We start from the raw sequence: 21,984 nt of genomic DNA on the forward strand, positions 1-21,984 counted from the left end.
GCCCTAGGGGAGGGTTCCTTCTTGTCAGCAGCCCTGGGCATACCTTGTCATTTCTAGGTGCCTGTCCTTCTCTGTGTGTATATCTGTCTGTTCTGCTCTTTTTAGAAGATACCTTTCAGAAGAAATTAGGTTTAGGACTCACCCTAATGAAAGAGAATCTCTGCTTCCAAACAGGGTCATATTTTCAGGTACATTGGTTAAGACTTCAGCATATATTTTGTGAGACACGAGTCAATCCATAACAGTATCCTAAGCTGTAACTGTGTGTGCAGACCAAGCCCTTAGCCCCAACATTCCACGGGGCTTCCCAGGAGTGGCAGAAGAGTCAGTGCACTGGGATGACAAAGAGGGACCTGTGCTGTGCTCAGCAATTCGGTTTTGAGCAGCTTTGGGTTAGGGGGAGGCTTTGTTACAGCCTCATTGTTGTTCCACACAGTTCCCACCAGAAGCTGGTGCCATGTGAAGGGTTAACCGATATATGTATTCCAGATATATGTATATGACCATCTTATTTAAATGGATTCTGGGACTTGTTAGCCCATGAGTCTCATTTTAGGAATGAGATTTTTGAGAGAGGTGATAAAAAGCAATTTTCACTTAGACACCTGGTTGAGATATGCTACTGCAGCAAGATATACTCTTGAGATCTACTGATAATGAACAAGGTTCACAAATTAGGGGGAGGTTGTTGGGTAAAGAAATGCTGTGTAACTTCAGTGGTGGAAAAGGGAAGGGCTTGTTGGGATATCTGTAGACTATCTCTACTGTGTACATTTTTAGTTTGTGTTATGTTTCCACACATTGTGCACATTATATATGTAAGCACATATACACTTTTCCATCTTCTCTTGTAGCAACAAGACTGGAGGTGCATAGGCTGGCAACTGGACCTTGTACAATAGAGGCCAGGGGTTCTAACTCCTTGGCCATTTGCTGAAGCTGGAGTAGTCCTGTCAGTAACCAGGCTATTGCTATTATAACTGCTTTTCAAGTATGTACAAATTTCTTAACGGATTGAAAAGAACTGTGAAGACCCTCCCAGCCTCCCTTTGAGACCTGTCTACCATTCCAAATGATAGAGAAAGTTATCTCCTTGGGAATTGAGGAAGGAACTGGCATTTATTTTGTGCCAGGGACTTTTTATACTTGATCTCACTTAATCTTCTCAGCAAACCCTTTGAAATGGGTATTAATATCCAAGTTTGCCAATGGTCCAGCGGAGACTCAGAGACTTCTGTTAACTTCTCTAGCTCATGTCAAATAGCTGGAAAGTGGATGGGCCTGATTTAACCTCGGCTTTGTCATGTCCCAAACCTGGGTCTCTCTCCCCTTTACTCCCATCTGTTGTAATTTGGAAGAGTTGATAATGATGTTATTCATCTTTTCTTCTCTCTGTGTTTCATTTTGGGTAGCTTCTACAGCTATGTCTTCATAGAGTGTTCTCCAACCCCAGACCTTCCAGACCACTCCACCCCTCAATGGAGAGAGAGCACCAAGTGTGTCCTCAGTGGCTGGTAATTGGGGAGGAGGGAGAGTGGAGAAGTGTAGCGTCTAATGTGCTGTTAAACCTATCCAGTGTATTTTTTATATCTTTTGTTTCTCCTTATCAGGATCATACTTTCCTTTACCTTTGTGATGTAAAAATAGCATGGTGGAGGTAGCATCAGATCTCCTCCAACTTCTCAAGGGGGAAGGGAGAATCAAGATCAACAGCCCAAGGCTGATTCCTATGAGGCCAAGGTCAGACATGCCTCCTCTCTAGGCCATGTTTACAAACTCTGACACCAACCGTCCCTCCCATGGCACTCTCTACTTCTCAGCTGGGTTCGATAATTCCTTGCAGTGGCCACACAGAACTCGTAGACAATACTCACAATTGTGGATTGTGGGGTTTATTAGGGAAGTAACAGGTTACAATTCAGGTTCAAGAGGATACAGAGGATACAGTTCTTCCATCAGGACAACTTCTCAGGTCTGTCCCTGGCCCTTGACACCTTGGCCCCTTGACCCCTGACCTGGTCTCGGCCCCACTTGGGCATGTGTTACCAGAGAGAGCTCTTTTAGCTGTGCTGGTAAGTGACTGGAGGAATCCCACTCCGCCAGTAAGCCTTGGCCTGAGGTTTGCTCAGCTCTAGCTCTGTAGGCTGGCAGACCTAGCTCTGCCGAGTGCTGGAGGCACCCTACTCTTCCAGCAAGCCTCCTGGCCAAAGGTACTCCGCTTTATCACTCTGTGGGCTGGGCCCTTACCTGCTGGTCTCCTGGCTCTGCAGCTGCCGTTTCTCACTGTCTTTGCCGTTACAGCTCACTCTCTCTTTCTCTCTCTCAGTCTCTGGGTTCCAGGAACTTCTTAGTGCGTGGCTTCTAGATCCAAGGGATGTGCTCTGCTCCTGGCTCTTTGGTGCTGAGCCCCTCTCTTCCTGTCTCTGGGATGGCTCATTTTAAGCCTAGCAGGATGGCAGAACTGACCAGTCCCCTTGTTAGGGTTCCATAGACCTTATTAGCACGTTCCCACCCGATCATTTGGTGGGAGTTATAAAGACAATGACTAGAAGGACCGTATTAAGTAATTCATTGCACTGCAGTAAAGATATGGAGTGTATTTATAATAGTTGTTTTTACAACTTGTATTGTTTTCCAGTACTATCATCTTTGGCATTTCTAAGTCTATTTCTGTTTGATGATTTCTCTTATTTTATATTTTCTTTTCATGTCTGGTAATTTTTATTGGATGATAGACATTTAACTTTGGGTTAGATACTGGCTTTTTTTTCTTTGTATTCCTTTAAATATCTTTGGGCTTTGTTCTGGGAGTAGTTAAGCTTCTTAGAAACAATTTGATCCTCTTGAGGCTTGTTTTTAAAGTTTGTTAGCTGGGCCTGGAATAGCCTTTAGTCTAGGGCTAATTTGCGGTCACTGTTTAGTGAGGTGGCACAGTCAGTAGTTTGGTGTTGGTGCCAATGGTCTACACTTGGCTGCTAATCCAAAGGTTTGGCAGTTTGAACTAAGCTAGTGATCTGCTTCTGTGAAGATTACAGCCAAGAAAACCATATGGAGCATTTTTGCTCCTAACACATGGGGTTACCATCAGTCAGAATTGACTCGAGGGCCGCAGGTTTGGGTTTTTTGTTTGTTTGATTGAGTCATTAGCCTTCTGAGGATGTGTCATGTTTAGGAAGTTTTCCACTCTGGCTGGTGGGAACACAAACCTTTGCAAGTCCTCTGTGAGCTCTGAATTTTTCTATTTCTTTGTCATGGTTCTTTTTCTGGCCTTGGTAATTTCCTTACATGCATGCTGTAATCAATACTCAGCTCAAGGTTTTAAGGGTTTTTTTCTGCAGATCTCCAGAGCTCTCTGTCTCTGTACAGCCCTCTCCTCTCTGTATTCAACTCTGTGCATTCTAGCTGCCTTGTCCTCCCTGAACTTTGAATTGTCTTTTTTTTTTTTTTTTTTAGGGAGACTGCCAGACTGTTTGGGATCCCCCTCCTTGTACTGCCTCCAGGCAATGGGTTGGGGCGCACTGGATGGGCGCACCTCCTTGTTTTCTCCCCTCTCGGGGATCCCCGCCCTGTGCTGCCTTTTGTCCAATGTATGAAAACGTTTCAGTTTTTTTTAGTTGTTAAGGAAAGAGGTTAAGTCTAGTCCTTGATATTCTATCTTGACTTCTATCATACTCTACTCCGTCTTGAAGCAGATGTTTCTCATGATATTTTAACCACGGTTCTGGGAATAAATTAAACCAACAACCCATTTCATCGAGTTGATTTTGACTCATAGTGACCCATAGGACAGAGAAAAGCTGCCCCGTAGAGTTTCCAAGGAGCAGCTGTCAGATTCCAACTGCTGACCTTTTTGATTAGCATCTGAGCTCTTAACCACTGTACCACCAGGGCTCCCAGGAATAAGTTAGGCTCAGAAAATTTTTGTGTAGTATACAGAATCAGCTTTAGAGCTAGCTGAAACGAAACTTAGAGATTATGTGGTCCAAAGACCTCATTTTACAGATAATAGTCCAAGAGTGAAGTTATTTGCTCAGAATCAAAGTTTGTCACACCAGCAACTTATGAACCTTTAGTTCATACCACAATTAGATTTCCCATATGTGAATGACAAAAAGAACTGTTTCTTGTGACGCACACCAAGGTCAGGATCCTGTAGTCTTCCCTGCTCCAAGGGTTGACTGTGTTGTATCTTTGGCAGAGCGATGAGGTTTGTTTTGCCCTAGGACCTTTGCTTTTTATTCACTTTGTCTTAGCCCACTGCTTGGTACAAAGCTCTGTGGAAGATAAACTTCAGGTGAGCCCAGGACCAGTGGCCCCTTGACCTGTTGGCCAAGCCCTTCAGTCTGCCTGTGGAAGCTGCTCTCTCCCTGTCTGCACCTCCCTGCACCTGCCCTCTGAGGACTGACATCAGACCTGGTTCAGGGTGGGGGTGAGGACCCAAGCTGAGCCCTGGGGCCAGACCCAGCTTTCTGCCTCCAGGATTTTGGCAGCAGTTGGCCCTTTACCCTTGGCCTTCTGTCCTCTGCCCTAAGCCTGCTGGAGGGACAGAGAAATGAGGAAGAACCACCACAGAGGATTACATCATATTAAGCCCTAGGGCGTCATCCTGGTCAACCAGGACAAGGAGAACTGTTTTCAAATTCTGAAACCTTTGTTAAGAAAGTTCAAGAAAGAGACTCTCTCCTTGTTCTGCTAATGGGGTGGGGGGGTGGGTGTGGGCAGAGTGTGGAGTATCGCGTGCCTGCTGTGTGCTAGATGCTTTGCTAGGAAGATGCCCAGTCTTGTTAGGTTATTGCATGTGATTGATCCCTGGATTTAGATTAGAAGTTGCAGGTGGGGGTTGTGCCATGAGAGAAAATGGAAAGCTTCGAGCTGAAGAAGTGAGCCTTGGCTTGATTGTAATGGCTTTGTGTGCCCCACTGGGGAGTTCTTAGTATTATTATCCCCATTTTAGGCAAGGAATCTAAATCTTACAGATGGCAAGTGAGTGCCCCCATAGCTTGTAAGCCAGGACTTTGAACCATAGCTTCCCACCTTCAAAGCTATGCTCTTATTAATGTGTCAGTCTAGTTTTTTTTTTTTTTTTGTTGTTGTTGTTAAAATACTTTTTCTTTTTTTTAATACTGGGCCCCTTTTATTTTGGGCCTGTGTGTACGTATACATGGGTTTCGTACCTGGGTAACTCTGTGTCCCTGTCACGTCTCTAAGAGTGTTACAGTTGAATTGTGTCCCCCAAAAGATATGTTGAAGTCCTAACCCCTGTACCTGTGAATGTGACCTTGTTTGAGGAAATAAGGTCTTTCTTTGAAGGTTATTATCATTTAAGTCAGACTGGAGTAGGGTGGGTCCTAGACCTAATCTCTTCTGAGTGGTGTGTTATAAAAGCAGAGAACAGACATGGAGGGAGAATCACACACTGGGGAAGACACCATGTGAGGATCCATCTGCAAGCCAAGGAACACCAAGAAGTACCTTGAAACTCCTGGGGCGACCAGAAACTGAAAGAGACAAAGAAGGCTCTTCCCATAGAGTCCACAGAGAGAGAACATAGCCCTGCTGATGCCTGAATTTGAACTTGTAGCCTCTAGAACTATGAGAGAATAAATGTCTGTTCTTTAAAGCCACCCACTTGTGGTGTTTTATTGTGTCACCCCTAGGAGACTAAGGAAGATCTGACCATTGATGAGTGACTTCTCACCCACCTGGACCAATGTTCAGTGGTATTGGGTGATGACGGTGTCCACAGCAGCATTATGGCTTGGTCTTTTGAGGCTTCCTGAAGCTCAGGGGACACAGAGATCTTCTGACTGGGGTAGGAAACATACAAGAAAGGGATCCCCGGAATCACTCTTTTCCTAGAGCTGCAAGTCCTGTCTGAGCCTTCATTTCAAATGTTTGGCCAGAATTCCCAGAGTTCAGAATCAGAACACATTTTCTTCCATTTGGAAATTTGTTGTTTGTTTATCAAATTCTTATTATACCCTCTGCTGTATTTTTTAACAGCCTTACTGAGATATAATCACCACAATCAATTTTAGAGCATTTTTATTATTTTGTAAAGAAACCCCATATACTTTAGTTATCCCCCCTCATCATATGTTGCATTTTAATTGATGCTAAATTTAATAAATTTTTATTGTTTTTTTTTTAATTTTAATTGATGCGCTTACAGCACTTTAAAGGCGTGGTTAGCAGTGTTATTAATTTAGTTTAGAGATTCTGCAGTTATGTCATCTAGTTACAGACTGCTAAGTTGTGGTTTTTTTTAAGTTATTAGAGGTTGTGATTGAGTAATGTGCTACTCAGTGACCATTCTAATAAATTGACACTATAGTGATATATATGGATCTTTTGGTCTCTGTTCGTTTATCTTAGCACAAGGGAAGGGGATGGGGTTCCAAAAAACAGTGTGGGTGACGTGAAAATATGTGATGTCAAGTTCAAAGATTTTATGTCCTGCTTTTGGTGCCCACACGCTTGTCAAGCTGTTACCTCTCCCGATGTTATTTGTGTTCTAACTCATATCTATAATTGGAAATCTGCATGTAGTTAAAAGACTTTACATTCTAGAAGAGTTGGTTTTTGTTTGGGGGGTTGAAGAGGAGACAGGAAAGGCACACAGAACCACTGGGAATGATGTGGAATACTGGTGGCCAGTCTCGTGTGTGGAATGGGCCAGACCTCATGATGGGGCTGTCTGTGTTTTTTGGAAGGAGGCTGGTGGCCTTGCATCTGGTGGTGGCCCTGATGTCACGGTAGGATGGCCTTGGCAGCAGAAAAGAAGTTAGATGTGAAGTAGGGAGTCACGAACAAAGGGGAATCCTTGTTGGTCATTGGCCATCTCCAACCCCAGTAATGTGGTTGGTGGAGCTGCACTAACGTTTGGCCCCAAACTCAGAGAAGCTGAAGCAGGAGATCAGGGGGGAATTGGAGGGGCTGCCCTGCATCGACATCAGAGCCAGCGATAGTGACGACATGTGACAGCATATCATGGCCACGCTGCACTGATCTTCGGAGAATGAAGCTTCCAGATCCCACCCTGGGATTCCCAAGTCCAAATCCGTGGTGGCCAGTCTCATCCCAGAACCATGCAGTAAAAGGGATCCTGGGAAGCGTAGTTCCATCTTAGCTAGGTTGACTTGGTATAAAAAGGCATAAGGCTGCTGATAATTTTCACTTTCACTGCTGTCTTTCCTGTAATTCCTTTGCCTGTGAGTCTCTGGGATGCCGAAAGGTAACCATTTGTACACTTTAGGGGTATAGTAAAGAAAAAAAAAAGGATGTGCAGCTTCTTGCTCAGGCATTGGGGAAATTGCGAACTATAATTTTGATATATGTTGTGAAGTAGATCCAATATGAACACGTCTTAAAAGATTCTAAGACAGAATAAATGCCTTGTGTATTTTTGTCTGCTAAATATTTCTACTGTGGCATAAAAATGATGGAGGGGGTGGTTGGAGAAGGCTACTTTATCCTTTTAAAGCTTGTACTTTTTGAACTCTTAGTAGAGTTCATTTTTCCCCCTTAGGTACTATTATTTTCCAGTAAACATTTAATGAGTGAATGCAGGGCCCTGGGATCCCCTTAGGCTTGCAGCTCTTATTCTAAACTGCTTTAGTTGGTGGTTTTTTTTTTTTTTTTCCTTTGTTTGTATTACCTGCCCCTTGAACCAAGGCCTAGCATTGTCCTGTCAGCTTCTATTTCTGACTGGATTTGCTTCAAGAAAAATAGAACTGAAAGAAAGAAAAAATGTTGAGTTTTATTGCATAATTACATACACACACACACATTAGGATTGCTATAGTATCAGCCATTCACGGGTGCTCCCCTTTTCCTGATCCTTGATGTTAAAGTTGATGATGGAGGAGGTGGTGTGGAGGTGAAGGGAGGTGGTGGAGGTGGTAGAGATGGAGGTAGTGGTGGTGGTGGCGGCGGTGGAGATGGTGAGGGAGGAGGGGTTGGAGTTGGAGGTGGAGGTGGTGGCAGCAGTAGGAATAGTAGTGGCAGTGATAAAAATAGCAGCTAACATTTATCGAGCAGTATTTTACATACATGATCACTACTAAATCTTCCAAACAGTCTGATAATGCAGTCCTCACACAAGGAAGTTAAGTGTCTTCTCCAAGATCACGTAACTACTCATCTGTAGAAATTCTAGAGCTAGCAATCTTAACTATTAGTCTTAGCCACCTCACTGATGGAGGAATACCGGGTCAAAAAGTGGTGACAAAATTGACTTGGCGAAGGCATTTTATTTTGGGAAAACCGTATATTAAGATTGATGGGCTGTGGGCATGTTTCTTCTTAGGGTGATGGAAGCGTCCTAAAATTAGATTGCTGATGGTTGTACAATTCCGTGAATATACAAAAACTCCTTGGATTGTACACTGAAAACAGATGTATAAAATGTATTTTATATTAGTGAAATTGTATCTCAAATAAAGGTGTTTAAAAAAAAAAAATTGGCAAACCCCCCCACCCCCCCACCCCCAGGTAACTGAAATAGGTGTTTATATACCCAACATAACAGAATGGGTAATTTAAAGTTAGGTCATTAATATACTGCTTTTACATATAAGGTAAAAGGGCTGCCAAAGAAATGTCTGGGTGACGATCTGTGTGCTTAGATCTGTAGTGGCTGGGCACAGTAAGATTTTAATGAAAACCTAATAGTTTTTTATATAGTAGGATTTTCCCTACCAGGATTGATGTTATTATGGAGAAACACTTTTCATATTCTAAGAAGAGGTAGTCCAGGCCTTTTCATGTCCCAGTCAAGCAGCCCGTATACATACAGTTGTAAGTACCAGAATTAGGACGTCCTAGGTTTTTTTTTTAGGTGGCACCAAAGGTTAAGCTCTTGGTTACTCATGGGAACACTGGCAGTTCAAATCCACCCAGAGATGTCTTGAAGGAAAGGGCTTGCGATCTACTCCAAAAAGATCACAACCACTGGAAACCCCGTGGAGCACGATTGTACTCTGTCTGACACACATGAGGTCACCATGGGTTGGCGTTTACTTGAGGGCAACTGGCAAAGTACAAGAGTTACCCTCCTTCCTCCATAGAGGAAGGCTTTCCTGTGAGTTCTTTCATCTCAGGTTTTTAAGCGGGTGATGCTGGCTTCCAGTCTTGGGTCTAAGGCCAGTTCGATGTAAATCTCTGACCGCTGTTGCTCCCTCTACTCTTGCTTAGACGTAAAGCATCATATTTAAATAATTAGTGTCATGTAGGGCCAAAAATGGCTCCAGGCCATTTATGATATGCATTACTCCCATTTGAGGGAGGCTAATTTTGCGCAGAGGAGCATTGGCGGCACACTGGTTAAGGGTTCAGCTACTAACCAAAAGGTCAGCAGTTTGAATCTACCAGCCACTCTTTGGAAATCCTATGGGGCAGTTCTACCATGTCTGACAGGGTTGCTATAAGTCAGAATTGACTTGACAGCAGCGGGTTTGGTTTTTTTGTTTTTAATTTTGTGCAGAGGAACCCTGGTGGCTCAGTGTTAAGCACTTGGCTGTTAACTGAAAGGTCATCAGTTCAAACCTACCAGTCACCCTGTGGGAGAGAAGTCCTGGTGATCTGCTTCCATAAAGATTTACAGCCTTACGTCTGGGGTCTTAAAAGCTTGCGAACGGCCGTCTAAGATGCATCAATTTGTCCCAACTTGGAGCAAAGGAGAATGGAGAAAACCAAAGACACAAGGAAAATATTAGCCCAAGAGACTAAAGGACCACATACACGAGACTCCACCAACCTGAGATCAGAAGTAGATGGTGCCCGGCTGCCACTGATGACCACCCTGACGGAACACAATAGAGAGTCCCTGATGGAGCAGGAGAAAAGTGTGAAGCAGAACTTAAATTCACATGAAAAGACTAGACTTAACGGTCTGACAGAGACTGGAGGAACCCCTGAACCTATGGCCCCCGGACGCTCTTTCAAGGCAGAACTGAAACCATTCCCAAAGCCCACTCTTCAGACAAAGATTAGACTGGACTATGAAACAAAAAATAATACACGCGAGGAGTGTGCTCTTAGTTCAGTCAGATACACTGGACCAATCGGGTGCTCCTGTCCAGAGGCAGGATGAGAAAGCAGGAAGGGACAGAAACTGGTTGAATGGACATAAGAAACCCAGAGTGGAAAGGGGGAGTGTGCTGTCACATTGTGGGGATTGCAGCTAATGTCACAAAACAATATGTGTATAAATGTTTGTATGAGAAAAAAAAAGGGTGAATGGATTAGGCAAATGTATTAGGACTGCAGGAGCCCTGAGTGGGGGAAACAGTTAAGCACTTAACTACTAGCTGAAAGATTGACAGAACCCACCCAGAGGGACCTCCGAAGACAGGCCTTCTGAAAGGTCACAGCCTTGAAAGCCCTGTGGAGTTGTATTCTGCACACATGGGGTCACCATGAGGCAGAATCTCTTTGACAGCAACTAACAGCAAGATAAAACTGCCAAGCAGTACTGAAGTCTACTTATGACTCGTTAAAATTTAAGTGAGATCTGTCTTTCCTGTATCCATCTTCTTCAGAGATTTCTGGGGTCTCCTTAAATACCGTTTTAAGTACTGTGGTAGGTTAGATCATGCAGGATCTCCCCGCCTCTGTACAGAGCCTGGAACCTCAAGGACTGGCATTTGGGAAGGATTGGGTCACTCCACTCTTGCATGGACATTGGTATCGTCACGATGGGCACAGAAGTAGTGACAGCTGTAGAGATCTTTTAAGCAGGTTCCAGAGTGGTGAAGATGACACATGAGAGCTGGAGCGGGAGAGGAAGATAACCTCCTTTGAGAATTCCCCCAAATGGCCCGCGTTCCTGCATGAGCAGAAGACGCAGGGCGCAGAGCTCCAGAGTCACTCTGATTTGGGTGTAAGTGTGAAAGCGCCTGTCTTGAAATCACACGTAGATGAGGCCGGAAGACATGTAAATTGTAGGCAGTAGTTTCCATAAGCCACCTCTTCACAAAGCCTTTCCCTGTAAAGCCTACTTCTCCCTTACAAAAAGATGTAAGATCTGCCTTAAAAAAAAAAAAAAAAAAAAAGATTTACAGCCTTAGAAACCCTATGGGACAGTTCTACTTTGTCCTATAGGGCCACTGTGAGTCAGAATAAACTTGACAGCAACGGGTAATTTTACACAGGAGTCCCTGGGTGGTGCAAAAGGTTAACGCATTCGGCTGCTAACCAAAAGGTTGAAGGTTTGAGTCCACCCAGAGGTACTTCTTAAGAAAGGTGTGGTGATCTTCTTTCTAAATATCAGCCACTGGAAGCATCATGGGGCACAGATCTACTCTGACACACATGGGGTTACCATGAGTTAGAGCCAACTCAATGGTACTGTTTCTAATTTTAGTTTGGTACACCTTGCAACTGGCAAAATGGGAAGTGTGGATAATTGCCAGTTTTTAAAACCAAGTTCTCTGATGTTTTAGGAATTTTTATGGCTAGTTAGTAAAATGGACCCTGGTGGTACAGTGATTAAGTGTTCGGCTGCTAACGAAAAGGTCAGCAGTTGATTCCACCAGCTGCTCCTTGGGAATCTCATGGGGCAGTTCTGCTCTGTCCTATAAGGTTGCTATGAGTCGGGATCGACTGAGCGGCAATGAGTCTGGTTTGGCTTTAGTATATTGCGAAATTTTATAGTTACCTGTAGCTCAGTCGTGACTAAGGATGTATTAGTCTGAGTCAGACTCTGGTTCTCACGTGCAGGCAGTAGCTGTGATACCTCCCTGTCTTTTTTCCTCATCTGCAAGAATGGGGAGAATAAAAATCCCTATCAAAAAAAAAAAGAATTTAAATGAGAACGCATCCAAATTGTCCAGCACAGTACTGGTACCCAGCCTGTGTGATAGAAACCCTGCCAGTGTTACATGAACTTTTAATAAAAATTAGTAATTGCCTATGTAGTGGGGGCGGGGGGTGGGGGTGTCGGTAATTGTAAAATCTTTGGCAACAGCATAGCTAACAGATTGTACATGTTGGAAAGTTCTAGAGTCGCCGAAAGCAGCCCTCAGCCAAATAAGTGATTTTATGAGATTGTAGGATCCGCCCAACATTTGGAGTTAACAGATAATACAACACCATAGACAAGGTAGTCATTCACTCCTCAGTACAGTAGACGTCTCATAGTTTTATGGATTTTTTATTTGATTCATTTTACAACTTTAACTGCATTTTGTGTGGGAAAAAAGAGACAAAACCATTGCCTATTGTATTTCAAATGTTAATCTTCAAAAGCAGCACCCCGTTGTACCTCTAGTGAGGTTACGGTGATTTCCTGAGGCACAGGTTGCCACCCCTCAACCCTCCACCGTGGGCTCATCTGCTCTTCCCCCTGGTGGGCAGTGGGGGGCGACCTTACAGGGTGATGGTGGTTGTAGTTTGGGAAAAGGCCTGGAGGATGAGGGGTCATTCATTATTCTTTCCTTTGTTCTGCTTTAGCAGTGTGAGATTGGTGGGTGTAGCTGTGTGAAAGGATCGTGGGAGGGTGGGGGAAGCTCTGTTAGGCCTACGGTTAGCCATACCCTTAGGTGGCTTCTGGGACTGCTGCCTTTTCCCCACACCATTCTCACACTGTGAGTGATATGTTTGCGTGTTTTTGTGTAACTGTAGTATTTAAAGACTTCAACTTGTACGTTTTGATCTATCCTTTTGGCTGGTTGGAGATGTTTTGAATTCACCTATTCTGTTCTCTACGACATTGACTAGTCATCTTTGTTTATCTTGATTGCTTACAAAGCATGCCTTCTGTGCCTTTATTCCCAAGCCCAGCCCACTGTTGATTCCGACTCATAGTGACCCCATAGGGTTTCCAAGGCTATAAATCTTTACAGAAGCAGACTGCCACATCATCCTCCCGCGGAGCCACTGGTGGTTTAGAATTGCGGACCGTTTGGTTAGCAGTTGATTGTTTAACCACTGTGCCACCAGGGCTCCTTATGCCTTTATTTAAGGCCCTGAAAATAGTGTGCCCAGAACAAAGCCAAGGACATACCCCTGTGACATCCCACTAGAGAGAGACCTCTTTTACACAGACTTCTAGCCCACGCGTTTTGGGCAATAAAGTCAGTACCTGCTGTTCATGGAAAACTTAGTAGTATCAGTCACTGGATAGGCCCTTTGTTGTTTACATTGTTTTCATTGAATCCTCATAACCCACCTGTGAAGCGACCATTCTGCTCCGAGGAAACGCGAAGGTGCAGGAAGTTGCCTCCAGTCATCCAGCTGACTAGTGTGTGGGAGACTGGGATTTGGCCCCAGAGTCTAGCCTGAGCCCTCCGCCCCCATTGGTTCCATGTTGACTGTTTCGCTCATATCTTGTTGAATTCCCCCAGCCACTCTCCCAGGTGTGTGCTGGTGCAGGAACCAGCTTGAATTGCCCATCCAGTTCTTTGAGTCTCATGGCAAAGGAGGTAGTTGTTCACGTAGGCAATTAGCCACACATCATGTTTCTTCCTACTATGCATGACTCTCTGTCCTCTGTTGCTCCAGAATAGAGACCAGTTGTACCTTGGATGGCCACTTGCAAGCTTTCCAGGCTGAGTCAATTTTTTTATGTAATCTTTAGGGCCTTGGTTCTTCATCAGCAAAAGGGAAAAAATAAAGCTACCTATCATCTTCTGTTACCAGAGTAAGGCTCTTGCCTCTCACTGGTCAAGAATGAGCAGGTGAGGCACGTAGTTTTCCACTGGAGCAAAGCTTTCTTGAAGAGGCTTGTAAGCAGAGACAAGGAGGGCCTAGAACAATGCTACCCCATCTCACAGAACAAAAGGCGGGCAGAGTGGGAAAAGATTCATGTTTATTCATAGGCACAGGTGGGGATATGCTAACTAAGGTGCACCCACAGCAGCTTTCCAAGATGAATCCTGTCCTGGAGGCCTCTGGGATTCATAGCAGGACTTATTATGGGGTGTCCCACCTGCATACTCTCTTGCTCCCTGGGTTTGATTCCTCAGCTGGGGCTGTAGCCCCTCACTGCCCCTGGTGGAAGGTCACACAGCAGTCACAGGTGGATGTTCTGTGCATGCCCTTGGGCCTGGTTTTCTCCAGCTGCTTCTGAAAGGCAACTTTAAAGAAGTTTGTGGGCTATTTTTAGATACCCTGCCCCATTGTTCTGGGGAATGGCTTTGTTTCTGTGCCCTGGCCCATTTCCTGTTACTTTGTTTGCAGATTTGGGGGCCCCTCTGTTCTCTGTCTTACCAAGTCTCCAGGTTCCACACTGAACCCTCTATTACCTCCCTGATAAAAAGCAATCCCAAACCCAGTGCCATTGAGTTGATTCCGACTCATAGCGACCCTGTAGGACAGAGTAGAACTGCCTCATAGAGTTTCCAAGGAGCGCCTGGTGGATTTGAACTGCTGACCCTTTGGTTCTTAGCTATAGCACCTAACTACTACGCCACCAGGGTTTTCACCTCCCTAGTGGTATAGACTATTTCTCTTTTACTTTTTTTTCCTCTCACCACACCAGTCTTTTCGCTGTTTCTCAAACAGACACCCTTTGATCTCAGGGCCCTTGCTCCCTGTCTTACCTTGGCCTCGGCAGTCTGCAGCAGGCACACCCACACCCAGAATGACCTAGAGCGTAGATGGAGGGGCTGGGCCATTAGAAGAAACCAGCAAGGGCTGTGTCCCAGCCTAGAGTTTGCCAGACAAGGCCAGGGGTGTCACTGCAACTCCCTGGCAGTGCAGGTTAGGGAAAGACCCTCCAGAAAGGAGCAGCAAGCTAAGCTGCAGTCTGGCTCCCTGCTTCCCTTTTCCTTCCCTTCCCCTCCTGCCTGCTGGATAACAGAGGGAAGGGGAAGCTCACTGACGCAATGCTGAAGTTCGTGAAGGTACCTAGCAGGTACACCCCGTGGGCGAGTGAGTGGAGAGGGTCTTCCCCACTAACTCTGACGTTTTTTTTGTGGATGAAATGAGATCACCTGGCCCCATGCCTGGTGCACGATTACCCCCAGGGAGGGTCCGCTTCCCCTATTTGTCTTTGTGAAGGTGGACCTGCTTCTGAGAAGCTTGGATTTGGGAGGGTCCAGAACTCCAGAGTGCAGTGACCCATGAAGCTTTAATGAAGGAGCTTCAAGGCGTCACTTTCCCAGCCTTCACCTTCCACTGGAGGTGGACAGCCTGGTAATTAAAGGCTCTGGTTTAGAAAAGCATTTGCTGCTGACAGCTTCAAAGAAGAATCCTTAGGCTCACCTTCAGTCCCCTGGGGCTCCTACAGAGGAGACGTCAACAGAGGAGGCTTTGATAGGGCTGACCAGAGCTGACAGCAAGGCCACTCTGTCCACTCCTAATCCTCAGGGGAAGGAGTAATAATCAGCAAAAGAAACTAGGCAAACGGACAAAAACTAACCTGAAGAGGAAACCAAGTTAGCACAATGGGAAACCTTTCAGTCTTGTCCCCGTTTGTATTGCCCTGTGCCTGGCAAAGTACCTTGACCTGCCTTTGGATGGTGGATAGACATTTGTACCTGGTCTCCTAGTGCTGTCCTGAATTATTTTTAATGCCACGGTGGCTCACTTTCCCCTTCTGCCGTTTGAGTTGGGCTTTACTTTACAAAAAATAATCTTTTTTTTCATACTTACAAACCCCTCTTGTTATCTCAAGATAAAAAATTCTTATCTGAAGCATCTATCTATTGACCAGGAGCTTTTATATACAAACAATTTAGCCATTTGTTGAAACTTTGTTCTTACTGCCATAATTTGTCATGCAAGCCTTTCAGATTTTGACTAGTACTTTAGGCATAGAGCTGCCAGACAAAGTATGGGATACCCAGGTAAATTAGAATTTCCGATAACACAATTTTTTAGTGTAAGTCCCAGGGAATACATAGGGCATACTTTAAAAAAAAAAAAAAATCCATTTTTGAAATACAAATTTAACTGGACATCCTGTATGTTTATTTTCTAAAACTGGTAGCCTTATTTAGTGAGGTTGTTTAAATTATAGAGTCCTTGGATGGCACAGATGGTTAAGCTCTCAGCTACTAACAGAAAGGTTGGCAGTTTGAACCCACTAAGAGTAGCCTTGAAAGAAAGGACTGGCAGTCTACTTTTGAAAGGTTGCAGGCATGAAAACTTCATGGAGCGCAGTTCTCTCTGAAACACATGGGGTCCCCATGAGTTGGAATCAACTCGATGGCAGCTGGTTTGGCTTTTGTTCTAAACTAGGCTGTAAAGGTACTTGTTTCCTAAATAGATGTCTCAATGGAGCCTGGTTTGCTTGTCAGTTAAAAGAGTAGTTCTCAGGGAGAGCAGGGTGTGATGTGGATGAATGGATCTCACAATTGAGTGTACACACAAACACCTAGGTGCTTGCTTGATACCCTACAGGGCCATGCTCATCCTTGGAGGGACCTTGTAGCAGGGCTGTGTGGGGCCTGGGCAGATGCTGGTCCCCACCCACCCTTTGAAAAATAACTGGTTGCCTTCAAGTCAGTTCCAACTCATAGCAACCCTGCGTGTGTCAGAGTAGAAGCACGCTCCATAGGGTTTTCAGTGGCTGATTTTTTGGAAGTGGATCTCCAGGCCTTTCTTCTAAGGTATCTCTGAATGGACTTGAACAGCCAACCTTACAGTTGGTTAGCAGCCAAATGGATTTAACTATTAGCACCATCCAAAGCTTTGAAAAATAGGAGGTAGCGTATTTCCTTGGTTTGTGTTATCTTTGTGTGGTCTGATTTTAATCAGAGGATTCAATAGCAACATTCGTATTAGTAATGTATAGTAATTGCTCATTTATATATAAGTTAATATTCCAATGAGAAATTTTAATAATTTAAGCAAACTTTGAAGCTGTTCTAAAATATACTTGGAAGGAAATGACTAAGGAATTCATGGAAATGAAGCAAGAGGGGAAATGTACTGTTGAAGTTAATGCTGTCAAGCTGTGGAAGTTCGAAATGTGTGGCATCGGCCGAGGAAGGGGCAGATCGTAGTGACCTGAGAAACAGATTCTTGTATACTTAGGATTATGACATGTGATAAAAGTGACCTCCTAAATCAGGCAAAAGGAAGGATTGGTTGATGAGTGGACCTGGGTGAACGGGTCATCCATGGAGGGGAGGGGTCAATTTATATACTTAGCTCTTCTATCCACCAAAATAAATGTCAGATAGGTTAAAGAGTAATACATCAAATCAGAAAAAAAAAAAAAGTAAAACACAAGTGAATGTTTTTCAAATTTATTGATAGAGGACGAAGGTACTTTTTAAGCTTACAATGATGAAATCAAAAAGAAAAGGCGAGTAAACTTGAGTTAAATTTTTTGAGAGTCAAAAATATAATTAAATCTGAAGACAAGGCAGGAAAAGTATTTGCTATAAATACGACTACAATTAGCTTCCTATCATGTAAAGAGGAGCCCTGGTGGCGCAGTGGTTAAGCAGTTGGCTGTTAACTGAAAGGTCTGTGCTTGGAACCCACCAGCAGCTCTGCGGGAGAAAGATGTGGTAGTCTGCTTCCGTAAAGATTGCAGCCTTGGAAACCCTGTGGGGTGGTTCTACTATAGGGTCTAGCTTTGCATAATAAAATCAATGGGACTGTTAAGTTATTCTAATGTTTTAGGATTTGAGCTAATTCTGATTTCTACTCTGTGTTTCCAAAAAATTTATATAGATTGTTTTAAAATTTGGAAAAGAGAAAAAACATATTTCTCTTCAATGGTAAAGAGTGGGTTGGATGGAAAAACACTGGCTGTTGAGCTGCAGAAACTAATCAGAGAGACCCAGGTGGGAGGCCTTGCAGAATCTGGGAGACTGGGAGGTTCTACCTTCTAAACTCAAAAAGTAAACAGCACCCCCTTCATCTCCTTGGGAGGATTCCTGATGGTTTTCCCTTTGCCTCCCAGACACCCATGTCCTCTAAACCAATCCCTCTCTTCTTTCCTAATTAAAAGAAGTACGTTTTTAACAACCTAGTGTAAACCCTGGTGGCGTAGTGGTTAAGTGCTACGGCTGCTAACCAAAAGGTCGGCAGTTCAAATCTACCAGGCGCTCCTTGGAAACCCTATGGGGCAGTTCTACTCTGTCCTATAGGGTCTCTATGAGTCGGAACGGACTCAACGGCAATGGATTTGGTTTTTTTGGTTGTACTCATCAGTAGGATATTGATTAAATAAATTATGCTGCTCGACGGCACTGGGTTTTTAGGTATCTACTCCAGGACAGAGAGCTGATAGAGATCTATGTTGGTTGATATGGAAAATTTCCAGAAATATATAAAATACTGTAATACATATACTGTGATTATGATTCCATTTTTTTTACCCAAACCATTTGTAACCTCCAGATGACTCAAATATAGCATACATATACTCTATAAATAATTCGGACAGTACAAACAAACACATACAATGTGTGTATTTTTTTTTCCCTGAAAGAACATACCTAAAAACTGATAGTATAATATCCCTGGGTAGTGAGTGTAGAGAGAGATTAATTTTTATTTATTTTTACCTTCCTTTAGCATCCACTATTTCATAATTAGCAAGTATTACAGTTATAGGTATAAATTAAAGGAGGAGAAAAAAGTAAAAATAAAATTATGCTATACTTGAGTCATTTGGAGGTTATAAATGATTTGGGTAAAAAAAGAAATAGAATCATAATCACATTATATATATTACTGTATTTTAATGTATTTTTGGAAATTTTCTATATCAACTAACATAGATCTCTATCAGCTCTCTGTCCTAGAGTGGTTAAAAAAAAAAAAGGTAGTGTAATTGATTTAATTGATATAATTTATGCTACCTATTTTTTTTTTTTTTTTATGGTTTGGGTATGCTACCTATCCACTCTAGGAAAGGACAGCTGATAGAAATAATTAGGGGCCCTGGTGGCACGAATGGTTAGGCATTTGGATGCTGACCAAAAGGTCAGCAGTTCGAATCCACCAGCTGCTCCTTGGAAACCCTATGGGGGCAGTTCTGCTCTGTCCTGTAGGGTGGCTGTGAGTTGGAATTGACTCGTCAGCAATACGGTTTATAGCAATAATTAAAAAATGAAAAACAAAACTATTTTTTGGGGGGGGAAAAATGATGGGAAAGAGAGAAGCAAGCGAGAATTTCTCCCGTACCTTAGGGCTTAGTTTTGTTTTGATTAGTTTTGTTTTCCCCAGTTTTTTCTGAAGGAAGGTGTGCATGCAGCTCTGCATTGCCAGAGCGAAGGCATCTTGATTTTACCTGGTAGATGTGGGTGCGCTGGCCCTCCTGGGATCTCTCCCTGGTGCTCCCCCGAATGTCTCCCCTACTGTCTCTTGTGAATGGCCCGGTACCACAGTGTTGACCAGTTCTGAACCTGTGTATGCCCAAGTTTGTGTTCCCACAGCAGTGCTGATGTGATCGTCATCAGTCCCATTCTACAGATGAGCAAGTCAAGGCTCAGAAGGTGAAGCCCCTTAGAAGGATTCAGGCAAAAAAAAAAAAAAACCACTAAGACAGAGCTCATGAGCCTCTGACACCTTGCCAAATGTACTTTTCTGAGTTTTTTGGGCAGCCGCTAACAAAAAGGTTAGAGGTTTGAGTCCACCCAGAAGCTCCTTGGAAGAAAGGCCCATGGATCCACTTATAAAAAATTAGCCACTGAAAACCATCTGGAGTACAGTTGTACTCTGGCACACATGGGGTCCTCATGAGTTGGAGATGTAGGGGTTGGCAACTGCTTGGTTCGTTGGGCAGCTTGTGCAGCATGATGTGGTGGGGACGAATATGGGGCCTGGAACTAAGCTGCAGGGGTTCCAGTCCCAGTGCTACCCTTAGCTGCCGTGTGATAGTGCCGTACCCCGTTGTGCCCCAGTTTCCTAGTCTTTAAAATGGGGAACCCAGCCTGGCAGAGTAAGCACTGTGTCAGTGTTGGCTGTCGCCAGCTCAGACTCCTGGTCTATTTTATATGCAGCAGCTTAGAATACTGACAGGGTCTTATTGATGCTAACTACTATGTTTTTGACAATGTATTAGTAAAAATATTAATAGTGATGTTTACTGCAGATCTTGTAGCTTTTGCACTGTTCTAAAACTTTTCTAATTACAAAGGTATGGCATGTGCGCTGTAAAAATTTCCAACATTTCTTAAATCTGTAACAGAAGATTGACATCTCCCCTCTCCAAGTTAATCACTATTTGTATTTTGGTGTCAGCTCATTAATAGAACAAGGCACATTTTCTTTCCCCACATTTTCCTAGCTCTTTAATTGGTTTGATTATATTGTCATGAAGATTTTTTCTAGAGTTGTGGACTTGTTCATAATGTTTTTACTATTTTAAATTTCAAAGGAAATTTAAGAGCTCAGTTGCAAATCAAAAGATCAGCAGGTCAAATCCACCAGCTGCCCCTTGGAAAACTATGGGGCAGTTCACTTCTGTCCTGTAGTGTTGCTAGAAGTTGAATCGACTCCACAGCAATGAGTTTGGGTTTTTTCGTTTTTATTTTTGGTTCATCTGAAAAATACGATCAAGCTTCTTGTGCTTTGGATAGGGAACCATTTATGAACCACTTTCCAGATATTTCCATATCAGATAACAGACCCCCTCTTGATTACCATTAATTGTTACAGAAAATGCTTGTGCTGCAAGGGAATGTTAATTATTTATATTCATTGCCCAGACCCAGCAGTTTCGTTGACAATAATTCTTTTTGAATTGCTGTTCAGGGAAAGCTTTTTAGGCCAAAAAGCAGGAGTAACTTCCCTTCTAACTTCTTGCCAGACAGCTTGCCCCTTTTCACGATTAACTTCTCTTTCATCGCGTATTTTAAACAACTATCGTTTAAAACTAAAAAAAGTGCATAAATTGAAAGGAAGTAAGGAAATGCCAGGATGGTGGGTCTTGAAAAGTGTGAAGTGCATCTTTTGACCTGAGCCTCTCTGCTCTTGCCTTTCTAGGATAAAGCTGAGCAGACTTCTCCTCACAGTCAAAGAGGTCTGGGAGAACCTGGGTTCCCAGCACAGTCTAACCGACTCGCAAACCACCAAGGTAAGGAATGAACAAAAACATGGAAGTTTTCCTATTCATGGCACATAGGTACAGTTACTCATAACTATGACTTTTCAGCAGTGCTGTTGTTGTTGTTACTGCTAGCTGATGTCAAGTCGACTCTGACCCATGGTGACCTTAGTACAAGAGGACGAAAAATTGCCAGGTCCTGCGTCATCCTCACAGTTGCTAACGTGTTTGAGTCCGTTGTTGCTTTGTGGCTATTGTGCCAATCCATCTCACTCACCCTTGCTGGCCTCTACTTCACCAAACGTGATGACCTCCTCTGGTGATTTATCCCTTCTGGTGACATATCCAAAGCAAATGAGTTGAAAAATGTTCTTTTGTGATCCACAACGTTTTCATTGTTCATTTTGGAAGAAAGCCAGACCTTTCTTCCTAGTTCGTCTTAGTCTGGAAGTTCCACTGAAACCTGTCCACCATGGGTGGTGACCCTACTGGTATTTGAAATACTGATGTCATAGCTTCCAACATCATAGCAACATGGCTGACAGACAGGTGGTGGTCAGCAATACTAGTGTTCTGTATTCTAAAAACTTGTTCTTGACACAAATACAAATTCTAGCCTCCACTGTTTTGTTCCCTTTAAGGAAAATAAATTCTAAAAAAGAGAAAAATAACTTGGTTGTGATCACTGCATGTATTTCCTTTCACTTAACAGACTTCAGTGAACAAAACTTCGAAGTCTTTCATATGAGTTATTTCATATACTTAAAGGCAGCTTGATGTTGTATCTTGAGGGCTTCTCTGTAGTGGGGCCCTCATTCAGTGGATTTTACCATCTTTATATTTGCAGTCAAATTAGTTTTGCATATATGTACTCTGGGTCCTTCTTTACCTTTTCTATGATTTCTTCTTTCTAATTTCTGACACTGTTTAATTTTCTTTGGAAAGGAAAGGAAAGAGACTAAAAGGATGCAAGAGCTAGTAACTTAGTTCTAATGAATGAAAGCACGGATATAAGAATGAGAATCTAG

At 43.5% G+C, this 21,984-nt stretch overlaps 1 protein-coding gene across 3 annotated transcripts in view; it reads left to right on the top strand.

Moving 5' to 3' along the window:
• The window catches only part of GRB10 (growth factor receptor bound protein 10), a 290,298-nt gene that overhangs the window by 118,250 nt on the left and 150,064 nt on the right, over positions 1 to 21,984 (top strand). For 2 of the 3 annotated variants that reach the window (XM_049893805.1, XM_049893807.1), the window contains one exon: positions 20,896 to 20,986. In XM_049893805.1, the coding sequence (XP_049749762.1) occupies positions 20,896 to 20,986 (91 nt within the window). Of the gene's footprint in view, positions 1 to 4,769; positions 5,813 to 20,895; positions 20,987 to 21,984 lie in introns of those variants that run through there. The other variant, XM_049893808.1, reaches the window with a different exon arrangement.

Source organism: Elephas maximus, chromosome 8 (genome assembly GCF_024166365.1).
Source record: "Elephas maximus indicus isolate mEleMax1 chromosome 8, mEleMax1 primary haplotype, whole genome shotgun sequence".
NCBI classification, from domain to species: Eukaryota; Metazoa; Chordata; class Mammalia; order Proboscidea; family Elephantidae; genus Elephas; species Elephas maximus.